Genomic DNA, 23,606 nt, shown 5'->3' with positions numbered 1-23,606 from the left:
AATTATGTTATTTTCTAATAAATGAAGCAAAATTAAACAAATATTTAATCAAAAATAAAAACAGTTTCCCAATGTAGTTGCAATAAGTCTTGACCCCAAAAAAATACAAGTACATAATTGTAAATGATTTATTTCATCAAATATATTCATTAAAAATACATAATTAGACTAAGTGACGGGGGAAAAAAAAATGTTCAGCAGCAATGTAAGACTATAATTTGAGGAACGAAGTGCAAAATGTCTAATTAGTTTCAGTGGATCTAGATGTAATTAACCATATTGTTTAATAAAGAAGCAAACTTGGATATTATTTATATTTATACCTTCAATTTTTATTTTTATTTTTTCCTTTTCCTTCTAAATAAAAATGTTAATTTGGCAAGAGGAAAAAGGGAAGTAGGAACAAAGTCAAAGTCAATGTCAATGGCTTGACTATGTTTTGGCAAGAAAAAGAGTTGGACATTGGGCCCCACTGGCCACTACATCCAATTTCCATGCCTTGCAGCAGAAGGGTTTCTCATTTTGGGTACAGTTTCATAATAAGGCCATCATGCATTTTCTTCGAAGCCAAGCATGTTGACATCGAATCCAAACAGAAAAGAGTTGAAGAATATTATAAATAAAAATGAAAAAGTATTACCATAACTTAACGTATGACGTGGTTTCAGCAACCTAAAATTTAATCCATCTGATTTCAAATAATAAACCAGAGTCAAAATTTTAGACCAGGAATGAAAAATCAAAGACTCGGTGGAATGTTTGGCCTGCAACTTTCTATTTAAGAAAGAATAAAAGAATGTACTGCTCTATTATTGCTACCAAAGGGAAAACATGATACAAACACTTGTGGGTTGTGATGAAAACTTGATTAGCTATATAACTAATAAATGCTCCTACCTCATGAGCTACAAAAACAAAACTGCAAGCACCAGTGCTGCAACACTTATATGATACGGAAGGAAATATAAGGCCCAAAGAGATATCAGCAAACTTCATCAATATCACGAGCAGAGCAGGCATCCATATCACTTTCACCATTGGTCTGGCTCAAGCAGCTGCTGCTTGCACAGGTCCATCCATTCCGAAATTACGAGATCGTCCTCGCCCACCACCCCTGCCACGTCCTCGCCCTGCATGACATCCAGACAACATTTAAAACAAAATGACTCTACTGAAGTCCTGAACGGCTTTATCTATCTCATAGTAATCAGCATAGTACTATCTCCTGAATATGATACAGCTCATGACGAAACAAGCAAGGAATAAAACCAATTAGCAATAACTAATCACAAAAAGCATTGGCTTAGATAGCCTACCCCGGCCTTGGGGTGCCCCTAATTCACCATCATCATAGAATCCACCAGGCTGACCGCCATAGCCTCGGCCTCTACCCCGAAACCCACGACCTCTTGCACGGCCTCTACCTCTGCCACCAAAACCACGCCCCCCATCCCAACCATCTCCATGATACTCCACTGCTCCAATATAATTTCCTGCAGAGCCAATAACATGATAACAATCACAATCCAATGAGCGACTTTAGCCTTTAGCAATTTGTTGCAGTTCACGAGACCATGATAGAATTTAAACATCCAAAAGTGGGCATGTTTAACCTACTTTCATATTTACTTTGAAACCAACTTCCACATTTAGTTTTCATTCAATGAACATTAACCATGGAAGTTGTTGTGATGAACATATGCATATTGAAATGAAAAACCATGAGCAAGGTGTGGAATGCTACTGTTGACAGACTTCAATTGCTAAGGAGTAAATATAAAATAACTTCTAGCAAATATTACTAAAGGCCTATTTTATAATAACAATCAAACTATTAATTGAAAAAAGATGCTGCCCACCCTGCAGTTTCTGAGAAAGTATACAAATATTGACTTAAATCATATACCGTAAGAGGATAAAAAAAAATTAAAAAGAAAAAACAAATAGACCATCTAAACAAATAAGAGAATACATAAATAAATGAACCATCTACAAAAGCAGTAAGAAAGCAATACCTCTGCCTCTGCCTCTTCCTCTTCCTCTTCCTCTTCCTCTTCCTCGACCACTTCGTCCTCTGCCTCGCATCCTAGGTGAGCCCTCTGATTTAATTACAGGAAATTAGATCAACATATATTAAATTTGTTAAAGCGGGAAAGGCCCCTAAAAACATAAATACATAGATATATCACTTCACCTCCTTCATCCTCAAAATCGTTTAACGGTTTGACTTGATCATCTGGAAGAGGAGGTTGATATCTGCAAATGAAAGGATAAATTAATGTGGATATTTCAAGAAAGGCGCAGATAATCTAAGATCGTATCTCAAATACACGAAAATATATATATGCTAACCGAATATTGTGCATGTAACATTGGTTGGTAGCAGTTATACAAAATTAACATCAAACAATCTGACTATCTAATACCCCAAGTTGACAACTACACAACACTCCTCGTAGGTTTCAAAATAAGTGATCTTTTCTTTTTCTTTTTTTCCAAAAACATTTTCCTTACTGATTAAAAGATTAAAAAAAAAGAAAAAAAGAAAAAAGCAAAGTCTGAAGATAAAGCAGAAAGCTCTGAAGCTGGTACTCAGCAACAAAAGCATCCACTCTCCCACTTCCCATTTGGCCATCTTAGCTACACAAATAATCCATTTAAAGCTCAAAGGCCAAAAAAAAAAAAAAAAAAAAAAAAAAAAAAAACAACAACAACAACAACACACTAATCCATTTAAAGCAACAACAACTTATGAGACTTCGAGTTTATTTGGTGAAATCCAAGGCTTCCTAACCACTCTTTTATAATGCTGGAAGTAATGGCCTTCACAACCTCTTAAGCATCATATTCACACTCAATCTTCTTCCGATCTTCTTGTGACAAATTGACATTGAACTTAATAAAACCATAATAAGATTGGTTTGATTAAATAGAACTTGAGTCCATCTCAAGTTCTAATTCTAGCACTAGGTTATTTAAATCAAGACATAAATCATTCAATAGTTTTAACTCAAGAAAGCACTTCTCTACTTTCTAAACATTTATCCAATCGATACAAAAGGCAGAATGCATCATGGAATGTGGCTTAGAGCGGTTCATCAACATCAGAATCAGATGAATACCAGTCTAACAAATCATTCTAACAATACTAACATGAAAAACCATTAACAAAGGCTCACATAAATTATTGATCAGTCATAATGTTCAAATTGAAACCAGATTCTGAATGAACTACCCTGTGGAAGATATATCAAGCTCCTTCTTCGACAAAGTAATCGTGATCATTGAAACATGGCGGGTGGTCTCTATTCTGAAACAAAATTGCCAACCCAATATATACAAATCAGGAAGAAATAAAATAACATAGATACTGCTAGTAAAATAAGAGAGTCCATTGGATTCTTACGGAAGCAGGCCTTCTTCTAGTGGCTCCCACATGTCAGTTATATCAGTTGATCCAATAGCTGTATTCTGATGGAGACCAACAATTCTTCTCTATAAGAATAAACAACCCATTAATAAATTAGTGCACAAACACACCTTGCAAGATGTATAGCGTATAAGCACATTCAAAGCATTAGTCATGCCACCTTAATTAGCTCAGCTATCATCACTGTCTTATTGATAGCTCTACCCATTGCCTTGAGAACAATTTCACTGGATCCCTTCTCCTGCAGAAGGCACAGACATGACAACATAGAGTACACATTAAGCACATCCATGATTAATTCTGAAATAAATATGTTACAAAAAGTGTTTCAACAAAATAAAATCTATTTACTTAACGTGATGCCAATAATCAATAAAAGCACTCTGAGATCACCAAATTAAAAAATTTACATAATGTAAATCTATATTTCTTTCAGATAAACAATACAGAAGCACTAATCAGAAAGAGGGTGGGAAAGTAACCGGCCTAAACTGCATTAGAAATCAAACCTCAAGCTAGTATGGAAATGGTTTCAACAAACAAAAAACTCAAGCTTGATTTGCACAATCTAGAAATGGTAGAAGTTTGGGAAAAAAAAAAAAAATATATATATATATATATATATAATAACAAAACAAAGTGTATTAAGTAACAAAGGAAGATAGCAGCAGTTGTTCACTCTAAAAGGTAAATACTAGCAGAATAATCAATCCCAAATGAAGATATATGCTTGAAATGAAAAATAATAAAAATTCAAAAAAAAATCTTGAGTGAAACATAATGACAAAGAGAAATAGACCTGGAGGAGAGTGGTGGCATAAGTAATATAGTTCCTCATCCTGCCTTGGGTGGTAATACGAATCTCGTTCTCATTTATAGGCGTTGAATCTTCCTTTGGCTTCTCCACTCTCTGATACCTATCCATCTAAACCAAACAAAAGCTTCTCTGAGTCACTCAAACCCTAATTTCCACCCCCCAAAAAAAAAAAAAAAAAAAAAAAAAAAAAAAAAAACCGAGATAAAGAAAAATCCAAATATGGAGAGCGAGAGAGAGAAACAGAGGGAGAGAGAGTTTAAAAAAAAAAAAAAAAGGAAAAAAAAAAAGAGTAGGTTTTGAGAATTGTACCGTATGGTATCGTGAAGCTCAGGGGAGCAGTAGCACAGTGTTTGGTTCTGGCGCTGGCTCTGGCTCTGGCTCTGGCTCTGGCAGTATTGTGGAGGAGAAGAGAAAGAGGTGGTGATTTTTTCCTTTTTCTTTTTTTTTTTTTTTTGTTTTTTGTTTTTGGTTTTTTTGTTTTTTTGTTTTGTTTTGTTTTTTTTTTTTTTTTTTGAGGGATTTGATTTTTTTTATTTTCAAATTACGCTCCGAAAGCCTCGTGGTTTTACAGTTTTAGAATGAGTTTTTAAATTATATATGCACACGAAGACCGTTTCAGAGAGACATTCCCGGTCGTATCGCCGCCCAAATCGCCACCGTTTTATCTTTTTGGGCCCACCTCTATCAGCCCAACATCTCTGGGCCTCTTGCTTGCCACTTCCTTCCTACTCCCTCCATGTTTTCCTAGAAGAAAATGATTCGGTTGTTTTGGTATGGTCAAATTGCATTTTAAAGAGTTATTGGTCAAAATTTTAATTTAAATTGTTTTAGATATGTTTTATTAATAAAACATTAAAAATGATATTTACTTACAAAAGTACTAAACCCTGTTTGGGGAAAAGAAAACTTATATACAATTATTATATGAGTAATATAGTATAATATTGGATAAATAATAAATATTTTATAAATTCCACATATTTTATAGATTTTGGGTGATATTGTATATGATTATGACTTATTTGAGTCGTGCCACATGATTAATGGATGTTGTGTAAAATGACTCAATGTCATCTATTGTACCTCAATTTTTTTCTTGTTTGGAATAACTTTTATTTCTATATATATGTATATATATTTTCAAAATTATAGTTTTTTTATGAGAGTTTTATGATAAACTACATTTTACTTGTTTTCATTAGAAACTTTTAAAAACTAATCAAATACTTCTAAAAGTTAATTTTAAACCTTAAAAGCCAAAAGCAGCATTTAAGAAGTCATACCAAATATGGCCTAAATATGTTCAAAATTGATGGGTTATAAAATAGAGAATAAAAATGTTATATATTACAAGTGTTAAAAAAGATTTTGATAGTTCGAAACTCCCTTTAGAGAACATTATTTTTATAGGAAGAAAATATTTGTTTCACCAAAAAAAACATTTTCTAATTTGCCTTTTTTTTTTTTTTAACTATTTACAATAATATCTTTTTTATTTTAGTATTTTGAGTTCACGACCACATATTGAGTAGCAATATCTGACTTGATAAATATTTTCTAATTTCAAAAAATTCATTTGTAAAAGTAACAAGGTTTCAACAAGCCGATCCAAAAAAAAAAAAAAAAAATTTCTTCTTTTTGGAAAAGGTCTTACCACTTTGAAAATTGATGTAAAATTTAAGAGAATTGTTTTCGTGCACACATTTCGGTTGCCTTGTTTCTTTCTTTCCAAGGCTCCCTCATCATTTTTTCTAGTCATCGGTTTCACATATCGCTTCACATACAAAGGAGTCTTAAGTCTTAAAAAGCATACTTTTTAACTATTTGTTTCACCAAAAAAAACATTTTCTAATTTGCCTTTTTTTTTTTAACTATTTACAATAATATCTTTTTTATTTTAGTATTTTGAGTTCACGAACATATATTAAGTAGCTTACCAATTGAATTAATCTAACCTGATAAACATTTTCTAATTTCAAAAAATCCATTTGTAAAAGTAACAAGGTTTCAACAAGCCGACCCAAAAAAAAAAAAAAAAAAATTTCCTCTTTTTGGAAAAGGTCTTACCACTTTGAAAATTGAATGCATGTAAAATGCAAGAGAATTGTTTTCATGCACACATTTCGGTTGTCTTGTTTCGTTCTTTCCAAGGCTCCCTCATCATTTTTTATAGTCATCGGTTTGACATATCGCTTCACATACAAAGGAGTCTAAGTCTTAAAAAGCATACTTTTTGAATGTGAAAAAGTTTGGTTGAAATAGAATTCCCCTGATGACATACCCATACACATTATGCGTTTAAAATTTGATAATTGCTTCACTTGGTGGATAAAGAAATAAAGCTATTTTAACACTTTGTACACGTAGTTAATGTTGCAAAATAGTAATTGCATTTGGTGTCCAAAAACTGAGAATTCTTCAGTACAGTAGTGACATGGATTTTCATGTAGTGTACCCATCAATATAGAGATTGTCACACGTTAAATACTTACAAGTCATTGTATTGTCCAACAAAACAAAATAAAATCGCTAACTAATGCCAAATTCCTCTTCCTTATTTCTTGTTTCCCTGTATGACCCTTCCTCTATGCGGCCCCTTCCAAATTCCATGTTCCTTGAATTTTTCGTATTTCTTTTTCCTCCTTTTTGTATTTGGAGAAGACTGATTCAGTCCTTGAGTTTTTGTATTTATGGTTTTAATGTGCTTCAATGATTTTATTGGGTTTCCCTCTTTTAAAAAATCTAGACAGGATTGGTGGTTAATGGGAGACTATATAATCCCTCTCAAGGTACTCACAAAAATCATCTTTTCTAAACCACATGGAGATTGACATTGGAAAGGCTTTCTATCGAGAAAATCTAACTAGTATTGCGGTTTTAGCATTCTTCTCTCAAGAATACAAGAATGCATACAGAGACACTATATTTTGATGCCAAGACCCTTAAAATTTCAAGGACTTGGGCTAACTCTAGATGGGTTAGATATTGTTCCTATTAATTGTATGGTTGATATAAATCCTCCACAGTGAACCACTAACGCTGAAACCAACGAACTGAGCAAATCGTGAGATAGATTGAAAGCTTCAGTGGATTTACAAATAAATAAATAAATAAATATAAATATAAAAATAAAAATGAAAAAGGGAAGACCTAACTCAAGTATAGTAGAAAATTTTCGTTTATTTATTTGGTTCTTCCCTATCATTTTTAGCTCTTAGTAGAAAAAGCTTGTTTATTTGTTTACTCCTTCCCAATCACTTTTGATATTAGTGTGTTTTTTTATTTTTTATTTTTTTTATTTTTTTTATTTTTTATTTTTTTATTTTAAATTTATTTTAAATTTTTTATTTTTTTTATGGTATAAGCCATTAAACTTTCCTTCTTTTTTTTTTTCTTTTTTTTTTAATTTTTTATTTTTTTTATGGTATAAGCCATTAAACTTTCCTTTTTTTTTTTTTTTTTTAAATTTTTAAATTTTTTTTAAATTTTTAATTTTTTTTATGGTATAAGCCATTAAACTTTCCTTTTATCACTTATCAATTTTCCTAGACGAGGAAGAAATTGAACAACGAAATTTTGTAGGAGCTGCAGATTAAGAAAAAATCAACAGGAGTAAATCAACGAAGCTAGTATTTGACGTTGGTTAACGATATTATTTTGCTTTTTTTGGCTAATATATAGACTTCTAAAAATTTGAGATGCTGCGCCGGCAATCTCTATATGAATGTGCGTACCACATTAAAATCCATGTCAGTGCACATAGTGTACTGAATAATTTCTTCCAAAAACCAAGGCACTTCTCTTAAGCAATATCATCCTGCTGAAAATAAATGTGATTTTTGACTATTAAAAATAATACAAAATGCAGATTTCAAAGGACGGAAAAAAAAAAAAAAAAAAGATTACAGGTATCCACCACAGACAAAACATACACGTTAACATACTGTATGTACGTATATGAATCAATTCTATGAAGTTCATACCCTAAAGATGAACTAAAAAACAAAAAGAGCGAGTTGAAAATAGCCAAACAAAAAGCTATTCTTCCACATGAAACGTCCGTAAGCACAAGCGCAGGAGACACAATTTAGGTACCCCTGCATGTCTTCAAACTCTAAATTTGGCCTCGTAAACTTGGGGTTGCTGCAAAATATCCACAATATTAATGATTTTAATGCTAACCATTTGCGGGATCAAAAGCCATTTTTTTTAATGATTAGAACTTCTCATTAATCATATCCAATACTATTATCCACACACACACACACACACACACCAAAAGTATATATATATATATATATATATATGAAAAAAAACAAGTCAACCAATCTAGTCTCTGTATGTTTATTGGCTAGGAGAATTAAACAGACACTAGTTATTTTACTATATTTTACATAACAGCAGGAAAGAATACCAAAGTATTTTTTTTTCAACAAAAGCACGTTTGGTTTGGTATGCAGAATAGATATAGGAATAAAATAGCTAATCCGTAGGATTAAATACTTTATACTTATTTCAATCCCATTAACATTAAGATGTAATTTTAGAACAATATTTTCTTCATTGATCCTCCATCTCTTTTCTTCATCTCATTTAAAACCATTTTATGTCTTTTTCTTCACTCTTCTGACACTCTTTTAAGCTCGTAGCTTCCTTCTTACCAAATAGTGTAAAGTCTTAACCCTAAGAGAAAAAAGAGCCACTATAAAGAAAAATAAATTACCATAAATAAGGCTGAAATCTGCCTGCCAGCAAACCATCTAAGATGCATTGCACGTTGAGCAGCCATTGCCCCTTCCACAGTTTCAAACCGCAAGTAAACACAGCCAGCACTATTTCTGCAAGACAAAAATTGAAGTTAGAAATTTTAATTGCATAATGTACTACTAGAACGCATCTTTTCACAACATCAAGAGCAAAAAAGATGCAGAAACAATGAACTTTGACTCTTAGCAAACAGACTTCCCTTCCAAGAAAATTTAGCAAATGAAAAGCATAATTTTTGAGAAACCACCATAAAACACCATATTTTAGAATAGAAATTTTGAACCCCTTGGTTAAAAGTCATAAGAATATAGCAAATCTTCCTTTGCACTCTATTTAGATTTTTGTTTTTGCAATTAAACTAACACCATAGCCCTATCACTTTTGATATCAGATCACAGTAGTTTAACTGGCTGGCGTACATAATAAAGAAACCCTGATTTATACAAAAGGAAAATTGGTTATGAATAAGCATCAGCATGGATATGGATGTTGATACATAAGAATTCTACAAAAGTAGCACCAAATCCATTTTACACGTTTTATTAAAAAGAATTCAACTAAAAACCCTAAATTTTGAAATCCTAATGATGGAGAATGATGGAGATTACATAAGATTTTAATCATTAGGGTTTTATGGTTTTTAGGATTTTAACATTATTATGTTCATTTGATATTTAGGGTTTTAATATTATTATGTTTATTAGGTTTCTTCTTATTATTTTAGTTTCCTTTAAGTTTTTAGGGAAGCTTATTAGTTGGTTTCCTTATTTAACTAGGTTTCCTATTATTTTAGTTTCCTAATGCTGTTAGGTGATTTTATTATAAATAGGCGTTTTGTAACTCTTTGAGATGATTAATAATACAAGTATTTTATGAGATTATTTTCTCTGGTCTTGTGTGATGCCTAGGGTTTTTAGGAGTGATCCTAAACTTGTTCTGGTGTGATGCTAGAACCTATCTTTTAATTTTCAGTTTTCTTTCCTTCCCCACCTGTCCTACATCACCTAACGTCATTTTGATACATCACATAAGACTTTCTATAGTTATTTAACCAGTCAGTCAGAAATAGCTACTTGAGAAACCCCATGGTTACATTATAACCTTCTCATATTACATATCTCAACGTTATGTATTGCTATGTAAATTTTTTGCGCAAAATTCAAATTGACAATAATTCTGGCAAATCTTTAGAACAGCAATGGTTGCATACCGAGTCAATGAAGGTAAAACCCATTAGCCACTTTCTATTATTTGCAAGATACATATCACCTAGATATCACCCATATATTGAATAAAAATAGTGCTCTAAAATAATTTAGCATTACATAAGATGAAGTAATTATTTAAAACTAATTCCTAAATCCACCTTTTTTCTAGGTAGGCCAAGTATTCTTTATATGCACATGACATATGAGTAGCAATTAAACACAAAAGAACTTGTGAACATGGCTGTAAGTTCGAAGAAAAGAGTCATATATAGAAAGTGTAAATCAATCAAGTTAATCAAACTGTAAATCAATCAAGTTAATCAAACTGGACGTATATAGGTGAACTGACTCTAGTTGCAAACAAAATTTATAACATGAGAAATGCAAGGATATATTTATGAAAAAGACTACTAAAACATAAGCAACAAAGACATGATGGGAAAAACAAGACACATTAATGATTGACATTCTGCATTAATTCATATACTTACTTGTCAACATAAATATGTTTCACCGTGCCACATTTGGAGCATTCTTCTTCCACATCCTCTTTGATCTCTATATCAAAATCTGGTTCCGTCTGGAATAGGAAATTTAACATTATTAACTATATTTTTCTAAGTTTCTAAAAGAATTAACACAAGAGGAAAGAAATCACAAACCTCAGTGGCTGGATCAAACAAATTCTTCAACAGTAGACATTCACTAGGGGTTCCAACTGCATCTACTGGTAGAACTTGAGCTGGAAGAACCGGCGCAGAAACTGCAGCTTGGCCATTAATTGGCAAGCTAACAGGTCGTTGATTTGGAGCTGAGCCATTGAGCACAGGTACTCCAAGAGACCCAGCAATACTGCAAAATGATCAAATTAAGATGATGACATGATTATACAAACCTATAAAAATCAATAACACCAGACACCAAATCGATTACCAAAGTATGTGGCAATATTTTATCGGCTTGTATTTTGGAATTCACTTATACATATTATCCATATGTAGTTTATATGAATTTTTCAACCATTTATACATTGCCAAATCATTTGGTAAATAAATTTGGTGCACAATTTGATGATTCTAGCATTACACTATAAAAATAAGACAAACCTTGAGGCAATACCAGTCCGATCCAGCTTTTGCATAAGTAATGCCCTTGATTGAGCATTTAAAGACTGCACAAATAATACTATATGTTAAACTAATCTACAGGATTTGAGTTCGAAAGCATGTATGAGAAAAGAAGCTAACATCAATTAGAGAACGATGCAACAAACAAATACCTGCTTTATATCAGATTTTCAAAATGCAACAGCATTTCAAATAAAGTAAACAAATATCTTAGTTCCATTAAATAAGCAAACAGCTCAAATCGACAGTATTTTTTTCCCTAAATAATTTACACATTCAATAATGTAATTCATTGCTTGTTATTGATAGACTTCTTGATACAATATAAATCTGGCTGATATCGTAGTTTGGCATATAACTAGCATTCTCAAGTCTCAAAAACAGTGTACTATCAGCATTTTTAACTTAACAACATCTTTTAAGCTATTTCCATGTTTAAACTGATATCTTCATATGCATAAGCATTATGGTCCACCACAAAAGGAACAAAAAGTGCATGCAAACACACAAACACAACAAACACAAATACACACACACACACACACACACACACATAAACAATGTTCATCCAATAGTAATATGATCAACTCACCAAACCACCCCCATCATCATCGTCAAAATCTGCTGATTTTGCAGCAGTGTCTTGTGCTCCAACATGATCTGTAACAGATGAAACCTACAAGCACAAAACCACAAAGATGTCAGGAAAACTCGAGAAGGTAAGACTGCCAAGAACTAACAAAAAACCAAATATATTACTATCACATCACTAATCTCAAAACTCTACAATTAGAAAAAGAAACAGAGAGAGAGAGAGAGAGAGAGAGAGAGAGAGAGAGAGAGACCTTAATAGTTCGACCAGCAATCTCCAATTTTCCATTCAAGCTCTGAGCCGCTTTAGCATGTTCTAGTTGAGCAAACTGAAAACCAAATGTGCACAAGAATATATTAACAATTAAGTAAATCTCAACAAATGAACAAGATAGAATATTATATAATCAAAGGTTATCCCTGACCTGAACAAAACCAAAACCCTTGCACTGTCCTGTCTCGAGATCAAGTGGCAGCTGTACAAGTTCCACTGGACCAAATGGCTCAAAAATCTGAGAATTCAGCAACAGTAAAAGATGTCACAGAAATAATTAGTTTTATATAACCTTAACAAAGATATGAGCAAAATAAATTATGTTAACCACTACGACTCTATAGATTTTGTCCTAGCAAGTTAGAGCCTTCTAAGTTCGTTCCCACAATATGCTTCCAGTAAAATGTGAATAATTCAACATCATCATTTTTGCTTCCATACATAAACACAGATCCTCCAGTGACAGTGTATCTCGTTTAAAAGCCGTTACCTTTCTGTGTCCAGGGTCTTAGTCTTTTATCTACTTATGAACTTTGCCATCTGACTCGGCATTTCACTCTATGAACTTTGCCATGTGACTCAGTATTTCACTCTTAATAAATTATTTTTTCTCCCTCAAAAAACTTATATTAAAAAAAGGTAAATAATAATAATAATAATAATAATAAATAAATAAATAAAGTACTAGCTGCATACCTCTCTAAGATGACTCTCAGTCATGTTAAAATGCAAGTTTCCCACATAAAGCTTTCTATCAACTGCTCCATATGGTCCTACGACACCTGTGCTCCCTGTAGAAGCAGTGGATTGAACAAGATTCTTTTCAGCCTCAGAAGGTTTTACCATCACTGGTTGTCCAAAAAGCAGTTGGCCAGAGAGAGCTATTGCCATTGGAACAGACATTGCATCGTAAAATTCAATATACCTGCAGAGTCACCAGATCCTCAAATAAGCTTTTCAGAACATATGAATACAAGATTATTGCAACCAAAACTTACAATGCATATAGCAAAGAGATGTAGGGAAACAAAAACTCTAGTGCAGAGAGCTCAAGCTGAGTTTCTTTTGATGAATCTGATGACTCATGTACAAGAAAGTGTTAGCTCGTCATAGTCAAAATACAAAGTACAATAGATATTACTCGAAAAAACGATCAAGAAAACAAGAGAGACCATTGGAAAATTTTCTTATTATTCTTGCGATCGGGGTGAGCACCCGTCTTATTCATTTAGACATGATAATACATATCCTTTACTTTAACTCAATAAAGCAGTCAAAATCCAGCCGCAAAGGCCCCAACTGCTGGCTCCTCCAACCTAGAAAATTTTTTATTATTAAAAAATAATAAAAAAATTAAAAGAAATAAAGCTTCCATGACTAATTTATTCATTCAGAAAAGCTGCCATCAAATAACACTCTACCAGGTTGATCAGCCAATTGAAATCCAGAATAGGAGGACTACAAAGTGAAGATGGGACTAAGGCGCACATGGATACAGAATGGTGCCCTTATGGCATGAAACACGAAGAGGAAGAAAACTGGAAAGAGGAAAATTTAGGTTCATGTTGTCTACCTTGAATACGCAGCATGAATTGATTAAACATGAGTGCAAGGTATTCCCATCATCCCTCATCATTATCGCATTGCTAGTCCATTTAAGAATACAGTTAAACTTGATTCTTGAAAGATGACATGCTAATAACTATTCTAATTACATGCACATAAACATCATTTAATTTAACATAGATGCACATACCCAACTCCTTTTGACCGTCTAGAATTCCTGTCCATTATTAGCCGAACATCCCTCACCTGAAAACATGAAGAAAGGAAAACATTTCTAACATTAGATAGGAAAATAATAAATGTAAGTAAAAGATGGTTATGTAGAGAGATATTAGACATTCAGACTATGTATTGGAAAACCTAATTGGGGGCGTTCACAAGATGACCATGTAACTTGTGTCCATTTCACTCACCCCATATAAACAGAATGTTGTGACATATAACTCATTACACTACTTGAAACTGAAGGCAGAGGATCATTTACTGCAACAGGAAGCAAATGTATCTCAATAACATGCATCCATAATGATTTTATAATCATCCCATTCAACAAGATTGCAATTATACCCAATTATCAAAATGCAAAAGGTTGCATTTATTCTGAAAGATGTCCAAAGAAATAAACATCGACAAAGTGATAGATGCATTTAGACCGAAATGACAATATCAAGGTATCAGTATCACATATGAGATAAGAAGAATCTTCAAGGTTCAAAAAGGGCTTCAGCTATTAAACATTAGAATATCAAAAAAAAAAAATGATACCATACTAACCTTGCCGGCTTTTGAGAAAAACTCATAAACATCCCGCTCTGTTGCTTTCAGAGGCATCTGCCCTCATAAAATTCACAACAGAAGCAAAAATAATCAGAGACTAAATAGAAATAGAGACTTATGTTATGCGCGTAATAGAAATCTACCAACCTGGTAAGCAAAAACAGTCCTCTGGTCCCTTTCTGGATCAGCTTCAGGCTCTACCACTTCTTTCTTTTCTTTAAACCTCCTGCCACCCATATATAATTTCATTATAAAAAATTACACAAGGTCAGATAGTAGGAAAATTCAACATGCTTCATCTAGACTCTCACTGACAAAAAGGTTAATAACTTGCTCTTTTTTACACAAGCCAAGAGCTCACATCAACTTTAGCATGCATATTATGCGACCTTAGAATCCAATATTGTCATCCATCATGTAAGAAATGACAAAGTATTCTTTCAACTATATAGATTATATTCATCCAAGAGAGAGAGAGAGAGAGAACTATACATACTATAGATTAAAATGCTACAAAAGACATATATATGATTGATTAAAATGCTACAAAAGACATCCAGTACATGCAAAATAAATAAAAAACCATGATAATCTGCCAACAGTTGTTTTCTCTACATGGATAATTGTTTTCTCTACATGGATAATAGTGGAAAATTACATTTATCAAATAAACATTATCATATTACAGCTTTAATAAATAGGTAAGCATCAGAATGACAATGAAAGCTTTGACATACAAGGATCTAGCTTCTCTACTCTACAATGGTTACAGGCTGTCTATATAAAAGAAAAATAAGTACATGTTTTCAATGTTAAATCAACTTAATAACATAGTACATACGAAATTAAACATAGTAGATACGAAATGCGGCCGTGGATCTGTGGATCTCTACCAGATATCTCGAAAGAATAAAAGCTTTTAGAACGTGGGGCCAACTATGTATATCAAGTGATTAGTAGTAGGCTAATAGCAGTTTCAACACATGATTTAGAAAAACAAAGTAAATAACAACACAATCCCACAATAAATAGTATAAGGTTGGCTTAACATATATCCAATTTCAAACTGTCTCTTAGAAGTCGCTAAAACATTTAACTACTTCAGCCAAAAATCATGGAACCATAGAGCAGAAAGAAAACTCCCATTCAATTTTTTTGGGTAAGCTTTTATGTATGGTTGTAAAAGAACATAACAATCCATTCTATACGTAAGAAGAAATTACCCAGATATGGATTGACACTACAGAGAAAAAGAAAAACACAACATAAGTTGTACAATACAGTTATTGAAGAAAACCTCTTACTTTCTCAAGAGGGATACGTAAGAGAAATTCTTATGTTATTATTACCACATTGTGTAGAAAACCAACCCAATTCAAGCGGTACTAAAGATAATGAATATCTACCACATAAACAATTCCAGATCGCAAATTCATAAATAAACAAACATAAAAACAAACCCTAATATCAAAGGAGAGGAAAAAAAATAAAAAGCACATTACTTGCTCTCTCGCATTTCAATTTCTCGTTCCCTTTCTCGAATTTCCCTATCACGATCGGACCGACTCCTACTTCTCCTTGACCTCTCTTCGCGATCAGACCGACTCCGACTCCTGCTTCTCTTCGACCTCTCTTCACGATCGGACCGACTCCTGCTCCTCCCGGACCGCTCTTTCTCGTCCCTCTCTCTGTCCCTCTCTCTTTTTTCCCTTTCCCTTTCCTTTTCTCTATCCCTTTCCTTCTCCTTATCCTTCTCTCTCCTCTCTCTATCCCTCTCTTTCTCCTTATCTCTCTCCCTCTCCTTATCCCTCTTCTCCTTCTCTCTCTCCCTCTCCTTCTCCTTATCCCTACTACTCCTCTCTCTCTCCCTCTCTCTGTCACGGTCGCGATCCCTCTCTCGCTCTCGCTCTCCGTCTCTATCCCTATCTCTTCCACTCCGATGGTGCCGTTCCTTATCGCGGCCATTTTCATGGTCGCCTTTCGACCTCTTACTTCTCCTATCCTCATCTTCAACGCCAGCTACAGCACCGCCATCTTCGTCAACCTCTCTCTTCCTGTAGCTCCTCTCGCTCTTCTCGCTCCCTTCCTTCTTCGCCTTCCTTTTCGAGTCTCGGTCGTCGTTCTCCTCCACGGCCTTCTCCAAGTAATCGTACTCGTCGAAGTCCATCAGCGTGGGCCTTTGAAAATTACTGTTTCCTCCACGCTCTGGTACTCTGAGCTAGGGTTTATAGAAAACCCTAGAATTTTTTTTTTTTTCTTGCCGATAGAGGAAGAGATGCAATGGTTGCCGAATTGGGGATTATGTAATTCTAATTTGTTATTTCTAGGGTTTTTTTGAGGATTTCAGGCTCTCTTGCTCGCACGCGGTATCTTTTGAGAATCTGAGGCTCGATGTAATTTTCATGGTATTTGCTGGGCTTATTGGAACCGTGCCCTAAAACTATTTGTTATCAATTTTTGCACTAAAATTACACCTCAGGCCCCCGGGGTATTTATTGCCTTATTACATACAGTCCCTTCCATGTTTTTTATACGTGGGATAAGTCAATCAGATCGGACAGGCTTGAATTGGATCGGATGGAATAGAAAAGAAATAATTTTATTTTATATTTGGCATAATTTTAAATTAAATGCTAAATTATTTGTTTGTTTGATGTTGTTTTGGATTAAATTCGATTATATACTGTAATTATTTAAAATAAATAATTTTAGAATAAAAAATTATATCATATATTTATATTTATAAAAAAAATATAAAGTTATATTTACATTTATAGATTATGTTAATATATTAAATTATAATAGTTAAACCATAAATAATAAAAAAATAAAAATAAAAAACTTAGTATGATATTTAATTAAAATTGTGAACATTATATATTTATATTGATAGAAAAAATTTAATTTTTATTAATACTCATAAATTATGTTAGTATATTGCTAGAAAAATGTTAAAATGATACCGCAATAGAAAAGCAAAAACTATTTGTAATAAAATAACAATAATAATAATAATAATAATAACAGTTTTAGCATTTTGAAATGAGATCCAATGCAACTTATCAAAAAATGACATCCAATCTAATGAACAATCAGAATGAATTGTTAAATTAAATCCTTTCAATCATTACCATCAACAATTTTGCTGATCATAGCATATCCAAGAGGTTTATTTAGTTTTTGGGTTTTTTTCATTTTTTTGATAAAAAGGAAACAAAATGTGGAACTGCATATTTATGACTGTCTTGTATTAAATATGAGCCTCAGTAAAAGTTTCTAGATCTAGATACCAAACAAGGTTCAGATCAAGCAATTGGATGCTAGTTTTCAGATTTTCTACAAGCTTGTGAGGATGAGATATATACTTCTGAGTATCTTTTTGCCAAATATAAACAATGACTTCTTCCTTGATGTTATTCACAATGGATATTCTTATTCATAAGTAATTACTAGAAGCTTGACCTTCAATCTATTAAGAGCTTTGATTTTATTTGCAAACCTAGTTCCTCTCATTTGCATAAAAAAAGAAGTTTATCAATAGACCAAAAAGGAAATAGAAAATTTATTGGAGACTTCTCAAAATTATGATCACTTTAAAACTATCACATGATAAAAGCAGAAAGTAAACAATAAATTGTAATAGTAACTACTAAGCATTGATGAATGAGCACTTATGACAATAGGAATATGTCGGATGAAAACTGAAGGGTTTGGCTTGGCTATGCTCTGTTGGATTTATACTCTTGAAGCAAATTAATCCATTGATCAGGAGTCTTGATTTATAATAGACTGTAGGATCCTCAAGCTAGCTCATTAAATGATAGAGCTCATTTAACTGCTTATTAAGATACAAAAAGGAATTCATTAATTAGGTCCAAGGTGTTATAAAACTCTAGGAGGATTAAGGTTAGCTGTCTATAAATATACTGCTTATTAGACTCTAGTCATATAAGGTTTTAAGTATTATTTTCTAGAAATTAAAAATCTTATGAGAAAATAAAACACCTTGAGAGAAAAACAAAAATTATGAGGTTTCATAGTGTTTTTCATATTAACTTTCTTATTTCTTTTGTGATCAGGTGCACCCATATATAAATCTGTCACGTAAAGAATAGTTGCAAAGGTCCCGTGGATTCAAGAAGAAATTTTCTACACTATTACAAGTTAGTAATGGATGGTGAAAATATATCTATCACATATTATATCTAACTGTGCGATTCGTGGCTTCTGCTTTATGATTCTAACAATTGGTATCAGAGCACCAGTTGAATCGGTGTGTGATTGATTGAATCCATAATTTTAATTTCATGTATATATGATGTTTATTATATATATGGCACCTAGGGTTCTAATATTTATGTTATTTATAATTTTTGTATTATGAATGAATGATTGGTTTTTAACCTTAATTCATGGTAGATTTTTGCTTATATTCTTTTATTGGAGATGTAACAAGGAAGCTAATCATAAGATTATGTTTCCTCTTTTATTTATTTATTTTTCTAGCAATTTTTTATTTATTTTGTAATAAAATCATATTTTGGAAAAATATATGTAACATATCCAAAAGAAAACTCACAATCATCACTGTTCATCAATTTTCAAAGTCATACTGAGTTTGGAACACAATCACCATGGATGAATAGTGCTTAAAGAGACGAAGCAAACGAGCACAAAAACGCGGTCAGAAGCCATCAAACGTGCTCGCATGTGCTGCCAAAAGTGGCTGTGAGTGGATCTCACTTGCTTAGCTTTCTTAAGTGCGTGAGAGCCTGTGTGAAGTTGAATTTAGCTCATTTTTGGTGGGTAGATTTTGCTATTGGTGCTTTACCTACTTATAAAATTTCACCGTAATCGGAGTTCTCTATGGCCACCAGTGATATTTTCAGTGCTCGGGGACAAGCTAGGGTTTTGTGGTTCTAGGCTTAAAACCTAAGAAAACTCTAGAAAACCAGTTCTAGTTTGGACCACACCATATGGACTTGTAAGATCTGGAGAAAGAAAAAGGAACAAGCCATTAAGTTTGGGCTTGTAATTTTTTTTTTTAAAGGAAAAAATGGATTAAGGATCTATTTATTATTCATTTTTTTATAATTGTTTAAATGATATGGATATAACATGTTTATATGTGCTTGTATACTATATAGAATGGGTGGTGCCATATTATTGCATCATATAATATATACATGTGCATAATAATATATGTTTTAGATTATATCATTATGGAAAATTCCTAAATTAATCTGATTATAAAATATTAAATGGATGAAAGTTAAAATTAATTTATACCTACGGGCTCCATTAAGGATCTAATAATAAAATAATTATGTGATGTCCTAATGAATAAGCATAATTAGGTTTTATTGGATTGGATATAAGTTAATTTCAAAATCTTAATTAGGTTGTACAACCCAACATCGACAATACTTAGATATTAAGAGAATTTTGAAATTAAATTAATAGTTAATACATTCAATTTTAATAATATTAGTAATCCTCCCAATGAGGCTCTGTCAATATAATTAAAAGCCTAAAGAATATTGAACAATGGATGATTTTTTTAAAATCATTTTTGTGTGGTATATTTAGTGTTATCTAAGAAAGTTTTGTCTAATGAGGTAGGTTTTTAATGAGAGTTTTGTCTAATGAGGTAGGTTTTTAATGAGTTTGAGACCCATCTTACTTTTCCAGGAAGCTAACTTGGTAGACCACTATATATGTCATGTTTAAAATGGTAGATTTTATTAAAATCAATTTTGAATTATAGGTATTAGTATTTTCTAAGAAGGCTCTGTCTAAGAAGGTAGGTTTTTAAGGAGTCTGAGACTCACCTTACCTTTTTTAGGAGCTAACTTAGTAGGACACTAGACATACCATATTTAAAATTTAGTTTATTATAAATTTCTTTCCCAATGTAAGCATTTATAATAAAAACTAAATTATTATTACAATAAACATAAGAAATAAGTAGTTAAGGGATCTGCAAATTTATGTCTATTGTGAAAATTACGTGTAAATAAATGTGCATTATTTTATTTTTAGAAAATGTCAACTCTAAACTCTTTAGGTATGATTTTGAGTCAAAAACCTATGGATGGAAATGACTATGAGAAATGGAAATCCGATCATTGTATTATATTTGAGTTTAAGAGAATCAAGTATGTCGTAACAACTCTAAAGTCTCAAGAACCTACTACTGATGTGTCTCAGGAAATTAAAATGAGATATGAAAATTGGCAACGGACAAATACTACAGTTCGTTGTTATATTCTTCCCAGAATTGCCAGTTATCTACAGTGACAAATTACCAATCTAGAAGATGCATCAGAAATGATTAAGATTCTAAATAGGATGTTTGCTAAGAGTAGTAGTATTGCTAGACAAGCAGCCATAAAGGCATTGATGTACTCTCGTATAACTGGAGGGAGTGTGCGGGATCATTATCTCATGATGATGGGGTATTTTAGTCGTGCAAAGGTGATAGGGGCTAAGTTGGATGAAGATGTGCAAATTAATATGATCTTAGAGTCTCTACCTAATAGCTTCAATCAATTCAAGCTGAACTATAATATGCATAATATAAAGCTTTCTTCTATTGATCTTATACACCAGCTTGAGAGCGTTGAAAAGACTCTTGTGAAGTCGACAAGTGTATATCATGCTGAAGGTTCTTCTAAACCTAATGGGCAATCTAAAGGTGAAAAAAAGAACAAAAAGCATAAATGAGCAATTCCATTTGCCAAACTAGCTGCATGAAAAAGCCAAAATGCAAGTGCTACAAGTGTGATTAAAAAGGTCATTGGAAAAAGGATTACCTTAAATCAGTTATGGATAATTTACATGTAGTTAAGGCTTGTTTAGTGGATAATTACAATCATAAATGGATCATTGATTCAGAAGCCACTAACCATGTTTGTTACTCTTTGTAGTGGTTCAAACAAAGCAGCTCGCTCAGTAAAGTATAAAGAAGCCCGTTTAGTAAAGGACAAAGAAGCTTGAAGTTAAGGAGTAGAGAACATGTCTTTGAAATGACAATAGAACTAGTGAAGTTATCTTTTAATAATAAAATTTTATGTTTGTCAGATTGTTTATTTGTTCTGGATTTTAAGAGAATTTTGGTTTCTGTTAGTTGTTTATTTAAATATGGTTTGATAGTACAACTTGATTCCTTAGTTTCAATTTAGAGTAATGGTACTTTTATTTGTTCTGGAGAGTTGATGAATGGTTTTTATTTTTTAACTCATTTGTCCTATAGTATTAATGTCGTTGAAAATATAGATGATGAGTAACTTCCCTTATCTAAGAAAAGAAGAATGTTTGAATGAAACCTATCTTTGGCACTTGCGATTAGGTTATATTAACTCTAACGGGATTCATGATTTGACTAAAAGTGGAATTTTAAATTTCTTCCTATACTAGTATATGAATCTTGTTTGAAAGGTAAAATGACAAAGAGGCCCTTCAAGGCCAAAGGAAATTATGTCACTGTACAGCTAAAATTGGTGCTTACTGATGTATTTGGACCAATGAGTGTTTAAGCTATGAGTGGGTTTGAGTATTTTATCACGTTTATTGATGACTACTCAAGATATAGTTTTATTTACCTAATGCACCATAAGTCTGAAGCTTTTGAAAAATTTCGAGAGTATAATGCTAAGGTAGAAGAGCAATTAGGGCTCGATATAAAACAACTTCAATCTGACCGAGCTGGTGAATACTTGTCTAGTGAGTTCAAGTCTTTCTTGGCTCAAAAGGGGATAATTTCTCAATTGTTGTCCCCTGAAACACCCTGATAAAATGGAGTTGCTGAAAGAAAAAATAGAACTTTTTTGGATATGGTGAGATGGATGCTTAGTTATTCATCTTTGCTTGAGTTGTTTTGGGGATGTGCCTTAGAAAAAAACTGTATATCTACTAAACTTGGTTCTGTTTAAATCTGTTTCAAATACACCCACATAATTATGAAAAGGGTACAAATCCAGTTTAAACCATATTTGAATTTGGGATGCTCCAGTACATGTCTTAGCACAAAAGTCCCAAAAAATTGGAATCTCGTATAGAAATGTATATGTTTATAGGCTATCCTAAGAGAACGAAAAGTGGAAATTTTTATAATCCAAAGGAAAAGAAAGTGATTGTGAGTACTCATGCTACATCTTAGAAGAATATTATATGATGAATTTTAAACCTAAGAGTAAGGTGATTCTTGAAGAGCTTGACTCAGTTTGAGATCCACCTGAAACTCCTAGCCTCCACTCATATTTCCTATGCATGTTCATAGAGAGGAAAACATACAAAAACTACCTAAAGGTGAACAAGCACAGGAACCAATTCAGGACCAAACTTAAGAATGAAAAGGGGATAATGAAGAGATTGGTGATCCATCAGTGCAACAACAGAACTTGGATCCTTGTGTATATGTACAATAGCCAATGTGACAAACTTGTAATGGGAGAGTGATATATAAACTTACAAGGTATGCTTTGTTAGGTGAGACATATCAGGTTGTTGTGAATAATCCAGATGATGACCCTACCACTTACAAGAAAGCATTGGAGAATGTTGATGTGCACGAGTGGAAAAAGGTCATGGACCATAAGATGGAATCTATGGATTTTAACTCAGTTTGGTCTATTGTGGAAGCACCTAACAGGGTAAAATCCATTTGGTGCAAATGGATCTACAAGACAAAGAGAGGACCACATGAGAAGGTAGAAACTTTTAAAGCTAGATTGGTGGAAAATGTTATACCTAGAAAGAGGGTATAGATTATAATGAAACCTTATCACCAGTAGCCATGCTTAAATCTGTTCGGATTCTCTGAACTATATCAGGTTTTATCGGACCATACAAATGTTTGGTTTTAAGAAAAGTTTTGATGAACCATATGTGTACAAAAAAATTCAAGGTTCAGCAGTAGTTCTTCTGGTTCTTTATGTCGATGGTATCATTTTAATCAGAAACAATGTGAAGGTGTTATCAGGTGTAAAGAGTTACTTGAAAGAACAATTTGTTATGAAAGACTTGGGTGAAGTTAACTATATTCTAG

General features: G+C 32.6%; 2 protein-coding genes across 3 annotated transcripts; both read right to left on the bottom strand.

The window, feature by feature from the left end:
• Positions 1–789: 789 nt before the first annotated feature.
• LOC107425504 (H/ACA ribonucleoprotein complex subunit GAR1) lies at positions 790–4,936 on the bottom strand. 2 transcript variants are annotated; one of them, XM_016035513.4, is made up of 9 exons: positions 4,557–4,936; positions 4,230–4,392; positions 3,591–3,671; positions 3,407–3,495; positions 3,236–3,310; positions 2,195–2,256; positions 2,016–2,099; positions 1,317–1,493; positions 790–1,130 (listed from the first exon to the last, which is right to left on the bottom strand). In XM_016035513.4, exons 2-9 carry the CDS (start codon positions 4,353–4,355, stop codon positions 1,048–1,050), a joined length of 777 nt encoding a protein of 258 aa, XP_015890999.3. In that variant the 5' UTR covers positions 4,356–4,392; positions 4,557–4,936; the 3' UTR covers positions 790–1,047. The 2 variants fall into 2 exon arrangements, with proteins under 2 accessions (XP_015890999.3, XP_015890998.3); XM_016035512.4 differs by having other exon boundaries at positions 4,230–4,355; positions 4,557–4,934.
• A 3,126-nt stretch (positions 4,937–8,062) lies between these two features.
• LOC107425512 (uncharacterized) lies at positions 8,063–16,991 on the bottom strand. The gene is made up of 13 exons (XM_048478797.2): positions 16,060–16,991; positions 14,705–14,783; positions 14,555–14,611; positions 13,971–14,026; positions 12,911–13,139; positions 12,366–12,452; positions 12,195–12,269; positions 11,942–12,025; positions 11,329–11,393; positions 10,885–11,074; positions 10,714–10,802; positions 8,971–9,085; positions 8,063–8,390 (listed from the first exon to the last, which is right to left on the bottom strand). The coding sequence occupies exons 1-13, from the start codon at positions 16,722–16,724 to the stop codon at positions 8,355–8,357; spliced, it is 1,827 nt and encodes a 608-aa protein (XP_048334754.1). The 5' UTR covers positions 16,725–16,991; the 3' UTR covers positions 8,063–8,354.
• Positions 16,992–23,606: the final 6,615 nt, after the last annotated feature.

The sequence above is a fragment of the Ziziphus jujuba genome, chromosome 7, assembly GCF_031755915.1.
Source record: "Ziziphus jujuba cultivar Dongzao chromosome 7, ASM3175591v1".
In the NCBI taxonomy this organism is placed as follows: Eukaryota; Viridiplantae; Streptophyta; class Magnoliopsida; order Rosales; family Rhamnaceae; genus Ziziphus; species Ziziphus jujuba.
This window is presented reverse-complemented; position numbering and strand designations above follow the sequence as displayed.

Excerpts from the sequence above, each read along its gene's own strand:
- LOC107425504 (XM_016035513.4), bottom strand. The coding sequence starts at position 4,355 with ATGGATAGGTATCAGAGAGTGGAGAAGCCAAAGGAAGATTCAACGCCT. Across the intron at positions 3,496-3,590 it reads TGATAGCTGAGCTAATTAAG|AGAAGAATTGTTGGTCTCCA; the intron begins GTGGCATGACTA and ends TTATTCTTATAG. Across the intron at positions 2,257-3,235 it reads CTTGATATATCTTCCACAGG|ATATCAACCTCCTCTTCCAG; the intron begins GTAGTTCATTCA and ends TTTCATTTGCAG.
- LOC107425512 (XM_048478797.2), bottom strand. The coding sequence starts at position 16,724 with ATGGACTTCGACGAGTACGATTACTTGGAGAAGGCCGTGGAGGAGAAC. Across the intron at positions 14,784-16,059 it reads ATTGAAATGCGAGAGAGCAA|GAGGTTTAAAGAAAAGAAAG; the intron begins GTAATGTGCTTT and ends TATGGGTGGCAG. Across the intron at positions 12,270-12,365 it reads AGGGTTTTGGTTTTGTTCAG|TTTGCTCAACTAGAACATGC; the intron begins GTCAGGGATAAC and ends TTTGGTTTTCAG.